Source organism: Haemaphysalis longicornis, unplaced genomic scaffold, assembly GCF_048455015.1.
Source record: "Haemaphysalis longicornis isolate Haplotype H1 unplaced genomic scaffold, Haemaphysalis longicornis Haplotype H1 scaffold_3, whole genome shotgun sequence".
Classification (NCBI taxonomy): Eukaryota; Metazoa; Arthropoda; class Arachnida; order Ixodida; family Ixodidae; genus Haemaphysalis; species Haemaphysalis longicornis.
This window is the reverse complement of record NW_027526335.1, coordinates 77,150,309-77,166,652: the sequence shown is the minus strand read 5'-3', so window position 1 is coordinate 77,166,652 and position 16,344 is coordinate 77,150,309. Positions and strand designations below refer to the sequence as shown.

At 46.0% G+C, this 16,344-nt stretch overlaps 1 protein-coding gene across 1 annotated transcript in view; it reads left to right on the top strand.

The window, feature by feature from the left end:
* The window catches only part of LOC144174669 (transient-receptor-potential-like protein), a 47,613-nt gene that overhangs the window by 27,274 nt on the left and 3,995 nt on the right, over window positions 1-16,344 (top strand). The window contains exons 10-16 of the mRNA XM_077703468.1: window positions 185-300; window positions 1,359-1,595; window positions 3,414-3,609; window positions 7,913-8,068; window positions 8,734-8,787; window positions 13,105-13,291; window positions 15,567-15,834. Coding sequence (XP_077559594.1) covers window positions 185-300; window positions 1,359-1,595; window positions 3,414-3,609; window positions 7,913-8,068; window positions 8,734-8,787; window positions 13,105-13,291; window positions 15,567-15,834 — 1,214 coding nt within the window. The remainder of the gene's footprint in view (window positions 1-184; window positions 301-1,358; window positions 1,596-3,413; window positions 3,610-7,912; window positions 8,069-8,733; window positions 8,788-13,104; window positions 13,292-15,566; window positions 15,835-16,344) is intronic.

Here is a 16,344-nt window from a genome sequence, read left to right as displayed (position 1 = left end):
GGGTGGCTTAGTACCTTTCACATTAGTCTACGTGGGGAGAGGAGCGTTTAATTAAAGTTTTACACCGCACCGGAAGTGCCTACGCTTCACTGACTTGGAAACGGAATGTCGATCGCTTTCACAACATTTTACTGAACATTTTACGCTACGTTTTATTACAAATCATTTTATTTCTCTTTTTTAGGAGAGGCAAGAGATCAAAGTGCAACCACTGCTTGAGTATCTTCCCAGAGAAGAGTGGGAAGCGTTCGACCCCATGCTGATCGCAGAGGGCCTCTTCGCAGCAGGGAACGTCTTCTCGTGAGTGGCGTGCACGGCCGCCCCGATTGCTTTCTCGACTAGAACAACGCCGCGCATGTTTGCCTGTGTGAATAGGGTCACGTGCCTGTTGAAAGTTGGGCGATAGCCCGCTGCCGATAACGTCACTTAGTGGGAAAGCCAGAAGTACTTCAACTCACGCGCATAATTCATATATGACGCAAACGGAGATAAGCGTATCGCGACAAACTCCACAGTAAACTTGAACATCCGAAACCCAGGAGTTTTGAAAAGTAAGAGCATTAAACGTTTGATCATAATAAAGGTATTAGTTCTTGCTTCTATCATTACCAGCCTATCTACGCCCACTGCAGGGCAAAGGACTCTCCCATGGATCTCCATTTATCCCGGTACTGTGATAACTGCGACCAATTTATCCCGCAAGCTTCTTGATCTCGCATGCCCATCTAACTTTCTGTGGCCCACTGCCAGGCTTGCCTTCTCTAGGGATCCACTCTGTTATCCTTAATGACCAACGGTTATCTTGCCTTCGCATTACATGCCCTGCCCACACCCATTCCTTCTTCTTAATCAAGTGCCGCAGCGGTGGCGTAGAGGTAGAGCATCCGCATCGCGTGCAGAAGGACCGTGGTTCGAATCGCGGAGCCGCACAATTTCCACCGGATAAAAAAAGAAATCCGCGTGTTGATGGATTTGCAGAATGAGTCTTGGAGTGCGGCCTGATCGCGGCGACCATTGCCGGTAACGCACTCCCTCAGCAGAGCAGGACTGGCCACCCTGGAGTAGTAATGGCCACAACCCCGCATGAATATGCCAATTAACCCTTGCTTCTATAAATATGGCCAAATCTGGGCTTATTTGCCAGCTACATCACTGCTTGAAAATAAATGCGCCGCTTTCAGTTTATTGCTACTTCGATAAACCCATTCACCCACAGTGTGCGGTAAAACGACTTCTGAATTCTGCCAAACTGAGGAAGTTTTGAAGTTTGTAATGGCGAGGACAGAGACAAGATCTGAGACAGTGTCACTGCGAATAGCTTCCAGATCACGCATGACCCTTTCCCGTTTTTCCTCCAGGGCTCTGCGCTTGGTGCATCTTTTCTCGATGAACCCCCACCTGGGGCCCCTGCAGATATCGCTGGGCAGGATGGTCATCGACATCATACAGTTCTTCTTCATCTACACACTGGTGCTGTTTTCCTTCGCCTGCGGCTTGAACCAACTGTTGTGGTACTACGCCGACCTCGAACAGACCAACTGCGACCCGCAGAACATCAGGGACTCATCTTGCCTCACCTGGAGGAGGTTCTCCAAGTGAGCCTCTCAGTCACCTTGCACAATTTCTTGCCGAGAACAAATAGTTTAACGTTGCGGTAAGGAAGTTAGCGAGCAAGTAAGTTAAGTTACCTAAGTAAACATGTAAGTTCCGTAAGCAAGTTAGGTGAATAAGTTAAGTTAGGTGCACGTAAGTTAAGTAAGAAAGATGAGTGAGTTAGTTAACTGAGTAAGTACGTTAACTAAGATAACCGAACAAATTAAGTAGGTTAAGTAAGCAAGCCAAGTGAAAAAGTAAGTAAGCAAGTAAGTAAAGTGAGCAAGTCAAGTAAGCAAACGGGGTGAAGAATTAAGTAAGCAAGCAAGTAAGTTAACTATGTTAAGTAAAGTCTGTGGGTAACTAAGTCATTTTAGTAAGTAAGTTATGCAAGTAAGCATGTAAGCCAAGTATCTAAGTAAGTAAGAATGTAAGTAAGTCATCAAAAGATCATGAAGAAGAAAAAGAAATCAAATATACGAGGCTCATGCTGGCATCAGCATGTAATCTTCACTAAGTATGGGAATCAAACAGTCGAATGATTATGCCGAAAGCCGAGAGTCGTAGTGATGCCGAGTGCTAGGGCAAGTTGTGCGTTCAAATATGAATTCGGAGCCATGCGAAAAAAAAAAAGACGCATGGATACAAAAAAAGACGCAAAACACGCTGGACTTTTGACTTTTGTACTATTTTATCGTCGTCAACACAAGCACGACCCGGTTGCTTGCAACGTACTTATCTCGGAGAGGGGTGAAGCAACGTGAAGTTCTGGGGCTTATCTCATTACGAAGAGCATGGACCTTTGTATCGTTGCCCTTTATTCAATCCTGATAAAGAAAGATTCTGGGAAAGTGCGACGTAACCGGAGGCTGGCGCCTATTGAAGAGCTTGCTTACCTCTCGCTATCTCATTTTTTTTCAACGATGACACACGCGCGCCCTGCGTTGCGCAACCACATTAGTGGCTGGCTATCTAAAAAAAGAACCTATTAAATTCAAAGTTTATCCGTTCACAGTTCGGTGTGTGTCCTGTCCCTTCTTTATGTGCACCGCCTTTATTGCTACTTTATTCCCCCAGAAGAGTTCATTAAAACTGTTATGTACCACTGAATTAGTAAATCCTCCGCGCTAGGATGCCACTTATGATAATCGCTTATCATACGATTAGCACCGCGTGTTCAGCGTTGCACGATCCTTGTGTTCAGTTTCAGTATACCTGAACCTCGTGTACAAGTTTTTGTTCAAGGATGCATGAACACAAGCACCCTGCTATGCATGGGACATCTTTCTGTGTAATAAAAAGGAATCAGTCTATGAATTTGTTGGTAGGGAGGAGGCCGACCCCTAAATAAAGGTGAATGGAGAATATGATAGGGAAAAAAAACGTTACAATAGCGAGAAAATAGTGTAAACAAGTATTAAACTCAGAATTGAAAGCACAAATTATTGGTACATTAAGTTAGCTTTCCCGATTAGACCTCCCAATTGTTCCGTTCATTCTCGTTTTTCTTACTGGGTATTTCAAAATGGCTGATGGTCGTGGTGAGAGCAAACATGCAAGACGTGTAAGCTTAAAGCATCGCCTGCGAAAAAAATGTAATTATCCTTTCCCCGTATTTGAAACTTGGCAAAGTGATGTCTTTGTCCACCCCAGCTTGAAAACTTCCGGAGGGGCCCCAGCCTCCTGATCTCCCTTTTTTCCCTGCGTACTCCAGTGTTTGCGGGGAAATAGGAAGCCAGTGCCATGGACGGGTTTAGCGCGCTGCGTGCCGTTATTACGCGATGCGGTGTACGGATGCTTTGCCTCATTCCCCGCCGCAGCTTGTTCGAGTCCTCGCAGTCGCTGTTCTGGGCAAGTTTCGGCTTGGTGGATCTCTCCAACTTCGAACTGACGGGAATCAAGAGCTACACGCGCTTCTGGGGCCTGCTCATGTTCGGCTCGTACAGCGTCATCAACATCGTCGTCCTGCTCAACCTGCTTATTGCCATGATGAGCAACTCCTACCAGCGGATATCGGTGAGCCCGCGCCTGCTGCACCAGTCAGGTGGCGAGGAAGTCGAAGTTCACCAAGTTTCCCTGTGCTTGAGGAAATAGAAGTCACCAAAAAGAAAACGAGTTTTTTTTTCCTGCAGGGAAATTTCAAGGGGAACCAAGACTATACAGTAAAAGCTCGTTAATTCAAACTCGGTTAATTCGAACTTGGGTTAATTCGAACTCACGCCCTGGTGCCAGCACAGCCCTGTATACATCAATGGGGGAAAACTCCGGATAATTCGAACGCGTCGGTATCCAGAACGGTTGATTCTGACTATGATCCCCTGGTTTCCATCGCTCCTCGCAGAAGTCGGCCCAGAGTGATTACAATGTGTTGCAGATCCAAAGCATACCAAATTTACTAGAGAAGCAAAACAACGAAACAAACAAACAACACGTGGCGATCGCGCTGCGCTCCTGCAACAGCTTATTTCGTTTTTGCAGAGGGCACCGCGCCACTGGCGCGCCAGTGCTCCGGCGCATGCCATTGTTATTTACTAAACATTATTTACGAAATCATCTACCACAAACGTGTAGTAGCGCCTAATTTGCGATAACGAGTTCAGAGGTGGCTTCTTTGTGCTCTGCCCGCGCAGTGGGGTGCGATTTCCATTCATTCTAGCACCCGCCCGCTAATTCCAACTCCGCTTAACTCGAACAATTTTATATTCCCCTTTGAGTTCGAATTACGAGCTTTTACTGTATTAGTTACGGGTACCTGTATGAGAGTGAACCGGATGAAGTAGGTCTTAATTAGGCGGAAACTGCAAAGGGCAGTCCCAAAAAGAGTTTTGAAAGCCACATGTTGGGCACAAAGTTACACCGTATTGATCAATTTACGCAAGCGTCGTCCGCAGACGCTTCGTGTTGGCTATCGATTAAAGTTGCGCCGAATCGAACTAATACGCGGGATATATACGTCGCATAAAAGCGCAATCAATAAAGCATTATTGATTCTCCAAAGAAACTTAATAAATTCTTGGATCAGACTGAAATGAGGCCCCAGTTAACGCCATTTGCACAGCCGCATTCATGCGCTCCCCTCAAGTGATTGCTATTAGCTGTCGGGGGTTACACACAGATTGCAAGATCTTTCGAAACAAGCCGGAGGCCGTAGGGATTTCCCCGTGACACATATTTGTATTGTGTTTTCGTCCAGCTTTAGTGCACACTTACCTTGCAGTAGAACAACTGGTATCGCATCTGGGTGGACATAAACTGCATTCCGCACTTCTTTCGGACCTCGAAACGAAGGGTGCGCGCATTACTCTGTGTTCAGTGCCCTACGCAAACAAAAACAAAGACAAAGCCATAAAAATCTTTTTTTTTGTTTCGTAACTAGTGGCTGTACATTATCACATAACATCGTTTCAAATAGACCCAGCACGGATGTTGCGCCTCTACCTGGTGTTAAGAACTGGCATATAAGGCATGCTGCTTCGTGATGTATATTGGTGAAAACATTTCATAACGCTTGTGCTATTGTTCTGGCAGCATTTCTTTCTGTGTGATACTTACGAATTTCTTGCTTGAAAACTGAAAGAAGTGAGTCAGTAGATGTCAAATGAAACCCAAGAGAAAATCCCACTCTTCTGGTAAATGTGCTAGCAATAACAAGCACGTATGAAGTGAAACATTCGGTGGCCCGAATAATTATTTACGCCAGGAGATCACTCTTTGGTCCGGATAGGCCCCGTTATCTTTAGAACTCTCGCCTTCCGTTGTACGACTCTTATCCACGGGAGTTATCTAACGGATCCCGACTCTTGGGCGCACGAGCTGCTACCCACGTAGAGCCCCATTTAGAGTAGTGATAAGCGAACAATGGAATCTTTTAAGACCAGGGTACACGCGATAGTGTAATGAGCGCACCCTGGAAGAAAGAAAGGGAAATTCGACGACACACGTATTATTAATCAGTGACCCCGGATCATAAGCGTTTAAGCAATAGATAATGAGGTCTCAATAAGGTACACAAAGCGGCTGTTCACATGGTGCTGGAAAGATGTCATTTATGTTGACTTCCTACTTGCCTCTTTCGTATGTAGAAAAACAATTCTGAAGCCAGCCAGATAGGATCAAGCGACTTCCGTTTGGCCAGGCTAGCTGCCTCAGGCAGTATTCGCTATGCCGGATCAACTTATTCTCGTGGCTTATATGCAGCTGTAGCTGAAATCGAGCCCGATTGATCAATCAATCAATCAATCAATCAATCAATCAATCAATCAATCAATCAATCAATCAATCAATCAATCAATCAATCAATCAATCAATCAATCAATCAATCAATCAATCAATCAATCAATCAATCAATCAATCAATCAATCAATCAATCTGCTGTTCTCTAAAAGTGAACTCGTCAGTCTTCGAACTCTGGCTTGTTGCACTCCCAGTGGCTTTTACGTTTGACTCTGATCCTTCTCCCAATTATTGAAAAAGTACTGCGCGTGCTGCGCTAATGCCTTTACTATCGCGCTTAACCGCCGACTGAAGAATGCTGTAATTTTGTTGAATATTATTTGCTCCACACGTCCGCGGCAAGGTGCAGAGGCGGCCCAATGAGTAAAGCACAGAGGTCAGGAAAGCAAATACCTGATACGAATGCAGGAGTTCCTTGGCGAGGTGAATCAAAGTGATTATGGATGTTTCTGACTTGCCAGTCACCAGTCCGGAGATACGAAGTTATTTTACAGATAAATTCCCGACCTATATTCTAGTTCTTCGTATAATGGCTCTTCTCAGGCCCTCGCTTGCTGTTTTGCACGGTGTCGCCTTTGAGTCTGTGACACAGCTGGCTGCATGATCCGGCGGCTTGTTATTTGAAAGTTCTCCTTTTACTTGACTCAAGCTCTTTCCTTTGTTTGCGCGGAGGGGCCTTCCGGCCAAATTCTCGGTGTGTTTTTATTTTATCTTATCCTTGAGTGTCTTTTTAAAATAGGCGTCGCAAGAACTACCAAGATTTGCGACCAAGCCCACCGATTAGGCGAATGACTCCCCCCCCCCTTCCCCCAGCATTCAATTTGATTGAAAAACGGTACCTGCGCAGGGACATAGCGCAACGTCATTCTCGCCTGGGGTGTGGTCATTAATGCCCGCATTCCGTTTTTGAGTGAAATCGTATGCTGAGCTCGTCATTCGCCAAATTTGCATCTTGGGCGCATTGTCTGGTTCATGCAGCGTTCCTGTGCAGCTGAACTACAGAGAGCGGCTTTCAGATACTTGTATCATATTTTTTAAAAGGCTTGCACTTCGGCCGACATGTCGTAATACACGTTGCCATGTTTTTTTTTTTTGTATTCTTGATTACTTGCCTGTGCGCGTGCGCGTGCGTGTGCGCCCGCGCACAGTGATTCATGAATGAATGGGTTGATGTCTGAATGGATAGTAGCATGCTACAGAATACACATAACGCGATCGACAATTATACAAGTTATCAAAGCCAGCAATGCGGAAGCTTACCTTTCTTGTCTTTCTTAATTTATGAATAGCAAACGTGATGGTGCGGAGTGTCGTTCCGTGTGCTAGAGGGACATGTCAGCGTCAGAACCAGAAGGTAACTGCGACGAGAGGCGAACTCACTTTCTTCGACATGTATCACCGTTATGGGAGAAGTGAGACGTAAGAATGGTGTCTTACTGCCCCATCGGATGCCTCGTGCGAAGAAACTGCCCTCTTCAGGCACCGCGGCATTCTCATTACACGGCTTTAAATTTTAGAGAAATTCATTGAGTATCTATGGCATGATCTTTAAATATGTGAGCGTCTTAGCCCTCCACCTCGTGAAATTTAGGCTCCGCCCGACACGCCCCCTGCTCCGGCTTCGCAAGTCCGTGGAGGCGCTTCTCACGTGCCCCTTGTACACCACAAACCGTCTCAGTGGTCACGTTCGTTCGATTTAGCAGCCGCGTAGGCTACCTGTCTCTCCTTGTGTTGTCGATCAATATCGGCATCTCGCCGCCGTCATTCCCATTTCGTCCTGTATCCTGTCAGCACTGGCTGCGCACTCGACCCTATACAACGCGGGACCCGTCACGGGACCCGTCGAGGCAGAAGCAGCTGGCGAACCGCGCTTCGTCTTGTCGCCTCCACGGAAACGTCGCCGGCGGTGCGAACGCAGCTCTCTCCACTCTCGAAGCAAGCTCCCTCTACGCGCTATCTCGTCCTGTGCTCCTCTGTCTCTCGCTCCGTTGACAGAGCGACGTCGATCGAGGCGAAAGTTTTGCCGATATGCCCCACCCATTGCTGACGCAATGGGACTGAAATTTAAACTTGCCGCTCTTTGCAGGAGCGCGCGGACACCGAGTGGAAGTTCGGCCGTGCCAAGCTGATTCTCAAGTACTTCCAGCCGGGTCAGACGCTGCCTCCCCCGTTCAACCTGCTGGAATTCGTACGACACATCACGAAGCTAATCACCTGCAAATCAACCAAGAGGAAGGACAAGGTATGTACACGCTTTGGTTGGTCTGTTGTACTTGGAAGTGCCTTCGCTCCGCGGAGGTGGCGTGTGGCATTTCGCCAAGAGCTTCAATACACCCACATAACTCATATTGGTCGGACTTAGCGGAAGGCGCCCGGAGAATTTCAACAGCCCTTCCTCTCTCTGTAAATGGATCCGCACGTAATTGAAAAACGGCATAACTTCATTTCTACGACACGACGTGAAATTTAGGCTTCCAATCAAAACAGGCTTCCAATCAACACAAAACTTCACCCCGATCTCGTGTCCCGATAAGTGGCCGTCTGCTATAGTTAGGAAATAAATAAATAAATAAATAAATAAATAAATAAATAAATAAATAAATAAATAAATAAATAAATAAATAAATAAATAAATGAATGAATGAATGAATAAATAAATAAATAAATAAATAAATAAATAAATAAATAAATAAATAAATAAATAAATAAATAAATAAATAAATAAATAAATAAATAAATAAATAAATAAATAAATAAATAAATAAAATAATTGTACAGATGTAAAAGAAAAAAATAAATGGCTCAAGAAGTGCGCCTGTCGATCCACGTAAATAATGAATGCCGAACGGTATTCGCCTAAACCAACGCATTCGTTAATTATGCGCCAATTTTCTTTTTCTCTTGCAGATTTACCTTGGAGACAACGGACTGCATGCAAAGAAAGAAGATTTGACATATCAGGTTCGTGCAAAAAAGGTTCAGTCATTTTGCTAAACTAAAATGCCCGTGGATAAGCTTTCGTGAATTGAAAAAGAAAAGGAATTGTTTTTTACAGACTAGTCCCCGCCATTATTCTGAATTTCCTTTAACCGAGCAACAAGCGCTACCGCGACGGCGGCGGCGACGTCGATGCTGCCGCAGTCTTGGCGTCACGTCATCGCTTTCCGACCGCGGCTGATTGGCTGTCGCTGAACTACGTCACCCACTTCTGCACCACCCACGCTCCACTTCCCTCCTCCCCTCCGTGCTGCTCGTACCCTCTCTCTCGTGCGTCCTCGTAACCATCTCGTAACGACGCCGGTCACTTCTGTGCCGACATGACCGATTCATTGCTAACACATTAATACCGTATTTTCGCGCATGTAACCCGCCCCTGCATGTAACCCGCACAGTCCACGAATAAAAATTAAATATCCCCGCTTATTTCCTGCACATTTTATACAGGAAAGACTGGATAAATTTTATACAGGATGCTGCTAAAGCAACAGGGCGCATTTGTTGAAGCAAAAAACGTACCTATATTTGGCATATTGAACACATTTCCCGCCCGGCCTAAGCCACAATCACTCACAGTCACTACTGTCGCTGGAGCCATCGCTTTGGCCGACTGTCATACCCAATATCGTCTTTAGCTACGCCCACGCCGGTTGTAACGCTGCATGCCTTGAAGCTCTTGCGAACCATCTCACCTGAAATCGCCTTCCATGCCTTGACGATCCTCTTACAAAACAGCGCAACATCACGTCTGCAGGCACGGCCTGTCGGCGTTAAGTCATAGAAATCTTCATCCATCTATTCAGCGTAAAGATGCTTGACGTGTGCTTTGAATGGTCTGTTCAATGATGCATCACGAGGCTGAGTGGTCTATTCAGTGAAACATCAAGAGACGTCGCTCTACCGTGCTTGTATGAATCCAGAATACAATTATTATGCAGCAAAAAGTAAAAGCTAGAAAGAGTTTACGTTAAATTAGGCATCTAAAAATGGGCCACTGTGGCGGAGAAAGCCACCAACTCATTAAAAAAATTCAACTCATATCTATCATCATCATAGTATGGAGAGGTGTTTTCATGGCCTTTTTGAGTATTGGCACTGACACTCTTTGCTCTTGAACGGCACTTTTCTTTTGCGGAAAACTGTAGCTGATGTGCCCAATATCTTTTGTCCGGGCCGTTACATATTGTTGAGCTGTGTGTGAAAAATGAGCTTGGACAGTGGGATAAGAGCGGATTAGTCGCTATTGCTGCTGTTGATGCCTCTCACGGCACAACGCGCATTGCCGTGAGGCTGCACCGAAGGAAATGCGTCGCCTACAATCCGCTCCTCTACTTTACCCCTCAAATTTTCGTACTTTTGATGCGGGTTATACGCGCGAAAATACTGTAAATACGGTGAAATATTATCATGAACTCATAACTGCAGTCAATTCTCAAATTTCTGCACAGAACCGATATGTGTTCCCAGAGAACATAATGTGTAAGCTATAACACAAATTCCTTGAAGGCCGGGCGAGAAGGAGGGCATGCATGATGAAGAGATGATCATGATTTTGCCGGTGGCACATCGCTGTGGACCATGATCGCACCCCTCAGGATTGACGATGGTCTGTCATCTTTCCTATCCGCCACCGTCTCTCATGAGTAGCTGTACCCCGTCCCCGCGCCTAATTCTGCTCCTCACTAGATGATAAGCATGTATGCATGTATGTATGTATGTATGTATGTATGTATGTATGTATGTATGTATGTATGTATGTATGTATGTATGTATGTATGTATGTATGTATGTATGTATGTATGTATTTATGTATGTATGTACGTATGTATGTACGTATGTACGTATGTATGTATGTATGTATGTGTGTGTGTATGTACGTATGTATGTATGTATGTATGTATGTATGTATGTACGTATGTATGTATGTATGTATGTATGTATGTATGTATGTATGTACGTACGTATGTATGTGTGTATGTACGTATGTATGTATGTATGTACGTACGTATGTATGTATGTACGTATGTATGTATGTATGTACGTATGTATGTACGTATGTATGTATGTATGTACGTATGTACGTATGTATGTAGGTATGTATGTATGTATGTATGTATGTATGTATGTATGTACGTATGTACGTATGTATGTATGCATGTATGTATGTATGTATGTACGCACGTATGTATGTATGTATGTACGTATGTATGTATGTACGTATGTACGTATGTATGTATGTATGTACGTATGTACGTATGTATGTAGGTAGGTATGTATGTATGTATGTACGTATGTACGTATGTATGTATGTATGTATGTATGTATGTATGTATGCATGTATGTATGTATGTATGTATGTATGTATGTATGTATGTATGTATGTATGTATGTATGTATGTATGTATGTACGCACGTATGTATGTATGTACGTATGTATGTATGTCTGTATACATGTATGTACGTATGTATGTATGTATGTATGTACGTATGTATGTACGTATGTATGTACGTATGTATGTATGTATGTATGCATGCATGCATGCATGTATGTATGTACATGCATGTATGTATGTATGTATGTATGTATGTATGTATGTATGTATGTATGTATGTATGTATGTATGTATGTATGTATGTATGTATTGAACTATAGAATGAAAGGAAGGTCCACCAACAAGCGTAAACTGCCTCGCCTAGGGGCGGAAACCGGAACGCCTGCTGGTGTAGGGGAGATGGGATGGGGAGGAAAAAGTACATAGGAATAGGGGGATAGGGTAGAGGGCTTACATCAATCACATATAATACATAGGCAAGATTGAGAAGGAACATATATACAACGAATAGGTTAAAGAAAAAAAACGAAAAAAAACGAGGAGTTAAACAAGTCAAAGAAAAAAAAACGAGGAGTTAAACGAGAGCAAAGGACAAATACATATAAACACTAGACATATAAACATCAAGGTATAGGACAGAGTGGTGCAGCAGAAAAGGCACCTGTACACATACACACGCACACACACACACACATATACACACACATGAAAGCTACGCCTGCAGCAGCACTCCACTACAACCTGGGCGGTTACATAATGTTGTAGCGAAGTGCACTGTGGAGCCCCGAGGCACCCAAGTATGCACCCAGGGCCTCCAACACTTTGTCCCGCTCCCTGGCACTGCTGGAAGCCAAAGCAGTTCCTTGAGCATGACCCGGTATTACTGCCTTTTACAGCGAAGTATCATATGGCTAGGATACCAGGGTCTCGCTTCGTTGGCCACCGTTCATAATTAAAAAGGTCCTAGGGCCTCCATATTTTCATGCTAGACCCAAGAAAAATGTCTGCTGCCTAGTAAAGCATTTATATACTTAGACGTGAAGCCGACTTTAAGGAGATCAGTAACAGCTTGGTTTTTGCAAGCTGGCTTTCCGACATTGTGTGTTGCACAGTGAAGCATGGTCATCTACGGAGGGAGTATGGTCCCCCATTGAACATTGTCCCCCCGGACAATGCTCAATGCCGTGCTCTCTTCGGCGGCCACTTGTGCGGAGCACTAGAGCCTGCTCCGTGATTGGCGTAGCCGCGCTGTAACAAAATGTCATTATCTTTGCCCACCGATCGTATGTCTTTCGTCTGGGGCGTAGACATCGCGCCACTGCCCCTGTAAATCAACATAGCAGATCCCCAATAAATCTAAACCTCCACATATATCAAATCCCACCGGAGCAACAATTTCGCCGGGCTTCCCTCAACACAGGGTTGAAGGGTTCTGATTTTTGTAGTTCGGGCTGCAGGCGGTTTCTCTTTTGTTTTACGCACCGTATCTGCGCCAGTGCAACTAGTGTAGAGCCCCGTGCACTGGCCTCCCGGTGTAGCCGGACCAGGCTACAGAAAGCTAACACTCCTATTTTCAATGACGAGCGGGATGGGGATTCCACTGATCATTCAAGGAACGGGGTTATCCCCCGTCCATGAGGTCGTGACGACTATGACACTGCGTAAGGGTAAACGTGTGTCTACGGGCACATTTTTTTTTTTTTTCATTCTCATGCATCCAGGCGTAAATTTAAGACAGTGTATAATGAAAACACTCGTGGAAGCTAACCGCATGCAGCATGCAGATGGGATATGCAGAGCATTTCATCCCCTAATCTTTGATAATATCAAGACATGGTCTGGGCTGTGTTGCGCATGCGCAGTTAGATGTGCGCCTATCATCATGATAACGTGTTTGCTCCCGGGTCAAGAAGTCCTCTCTGCACACACACACATGCATGGCGTGCAGGACGTGATGAAGAGCCTGGTGTGGCGGTACGTGACGAGCGAGCAGAGCAAGCACGAGCAGGCGCCCGTGACGGAGGACGACGTGAACGAGCTGAAGCAGCAGATCACCTCCTTCCGCTACGACCTGCTCGACGTCCTCAAGGACAACGGCATGAAGATCAACAAGGTGCAGCGGAAGCGCGCCGAAGGTACTAATATAGACACTACTACGCACCCACGATTCTGCAGACAAAGAGTACTACATATATGCAAGTCGCGAAAACTTTTCCTGATCCCATGGCATGAAAATCTGCTTGCCAGGTGGAAGGGCCTTCGCGTAACTTGACAGACATCAATTACGACCTTTTAGCGGGTGCGTTGCTCTTTCAGGGTTGCTTGTTGTGAAGGCATTTCTGTGCTCTCTGGCAGACCCATGCTGAGTGGGGACGCAGTCTGTTATGTTCGCTACGGTTAGTCAGAGGTTGCTTAGTTATGTCTAAAATGAACAAAAAAATAAATAACTGCAAAAAACAAACAATGAAACCACAAAAATGGCACAGTCAGACGCTATGCTTGCAACTACGACAATTTATTTGGAAAATGCCGCATATAGTACGTCCAATACAACCTCACGCATGTCCGGTTCCCCAAAACACAGCCACGCACAAACATGCACGCACCCAAGCCGGCCGATTTTCTGGTGGAGGCGAAAAGCGAAAACGTGTTCGAGATTTCGGAGCATGTTGAAGATCTCCAGGGGGTCAAAATTATTCCGGAACCTTTCACTACGGCGCGCCTGATCATCGCTTGTGTAGCTTCGGTGCGTTAAACCTCATAATCAATCAATCAATAAATCACGCACACAAACATGTGTCCAAGGGATAAAGCGACAGCGTAGCCACATCCCGGTCTTCCCCATCGCTGTTTAGAGCGCCGCCAGCGCCGCCAGCGTCACTTGTGGTCATCTGACCTCACATGTGATGACCTCATTTCATGTGTACAGTACCCACGTGATTTCCCGGTGAAGTCTCGCTTAAACGCTGACACAGTGACAAGGGCCCAAGCTACACAAGCATACATGGGTGGTTATGTGGCATGCACAAGTCAGCATACAGTTACATCAGTTATGCGATAGGCTGCCGAGAATCTGGCTCCGTGAAAACTTTGGCGTGTTGTTGACCACTGATCTTGATATCCGGTGAGCTGTTGTCATGGTTTCGGGGATACATATGATATGCCAGAGTAGGAGGAGGTGGAGGAGGAGGAATGCCTTTAATGATGAAATGCCAGAGTACATTGCACTATCACTGGGGCTCTTCGATTTACAGTCTGGGACTCACCGCGGACTCCCCGAGAAGCAGACCGGCATTCGATTTTTCCATGTATTTTTATGGCTTCGGGGAATCCTCGAACTACCCGCGGACTATCCGCGGTGAGTCCGACACTGTAAATCGAAGAGGCCCACTATCTTAGACACCGTAGCAGAGCTGAGGGCTTAATCCGCAAGGCGACGTGATAGCGACTGCGATGCGTCTGCGATATACATGCGGCAGTCGTCACACGCGCTTGATCTCCTTCCGCGTCGTGCAGCGAGAATGAGCCCTGGATGTCGCAGCAAAAAAAAAAAAAAAGTCAGTGTTCCCATTTTCGTTGCGGGAACCTTTCAAGCAAATACGTCACCCAGTCTAAATCACAACAGGAATACCGCAAAAACCTAACAAGAAGTCCTGTCGTACGACAAAAAAACTTTGTTGGGACAACAGAAGTCCTGTTGTTACGACAAAGCCATCTGTTGTTGCGACACACATTTCTGTCGTAACGACAAAGTAAAATTTCTCAACGACAAACATTTCTGCAGTCACAACAGAACTGCCATTTACGCTACTTTTCACAATGGGTAATAACATTCAATCCGTGTGCAATTTCTGATGGAACATTGGGATCACGACAAGTCAGTAATTCGGCGTGGCGGAACGTCAAAATCAGGACAGGAATACGACACACGACAGAACATCAGAATCACAACACGACAAAAATACGACAAGACGACAGTACGACGCGAGAAAATACGACAAACTACAGAACATTTTCTTGTCTTTTTTGACAGGGCACAGAGAGGCACTGCACTGGTGTTAGATCCCATGTGCTTTCCACTGCTTGTAAAGGTACAAAAGGTGAAAGCTATAGCGTCCGCATTCTATTGAGGCTAGCCTTAGGAGCTGTCGAGCTCAAGAAATGTAAAAAAAAAATCTCCAATGAAGATATTGACTTCGTCTGACGGAGGCATGCCCTGTTGTCGGAACGCAGGCGTACTACTGAGGCTGCTCCATTGCCCAAAGTTTTGACTCCTCCTTGCCCCCCCCCCCCCCCCCCCCCCATCTTCTATACGCTTCATCGTTCTCCCTATATATTTCATTATGTGTATATAAAGTATACCAGATCGAGAGCCTGTGTCTCGCTTGCTCTATTCCGCGTGTCCCGCAGCCGTGACGAACAAGAAGGTGCGCGTCCGCGAGCGTCGCCTGCTCAAGGACTTCAGCATCACGCTGATGGACGCCTCGGACGACCTGCTGTCCCACCACTCGAGCAGCGCCGACGTGAGCCACCACGGCGAGGAGGGCGAGCCCGAGTCCAAGCCCAGCTACAGCCGGGTGCTCCAGCGCTGGAGGGACCTGGTCAAGGCGCTCCAGATATCGCCCATCGGCACCAGCAGGAACCTGCCCGTGCCGCCCGTGAAGACGGCCGTGCTCAGGTACACCGCCACGGGGAACGGGGCTCTTCGCTCAAACATCGATAGGAGAAAAAAAAAACGGGTTAAAAGGTATCTCGTGGCTTTAACAGCGTGGATGCCGACTATAAGAGAGGGGAGGTAGAAAAACCTGTCCGGGGCTTGTGAGGGTAGTACGTGCCTGTTCCAGTGGTGTGGCTACAAGTGCTTCCAAAATGTAGGTACATGTACTCACATATATCGTATACTTGTGCGGTTACTTCACGCACACTAGTACTCGTAAGAACTTTTTTCCTTTATCAGGAAAAGCGCACGCGCCTATATCGCTTAGCAGGCCCGCACTGAAAATTTTAACAGCAGAACTGTTTATGCTTCAGTTCCATCCGTGCCGGGCGTCGCTCAAAAAACGGCGCAGCAAAGTGGAGAGGAGGAAAATGCTAGGCCAAGAGATGTGAGGAAAAGCGGCGAGGAGGCAAGGAGCCGACGAGCATGTGCGAGGAGGGCGCGTCGAGGCGCAGATGTTCGGGTGGAGAG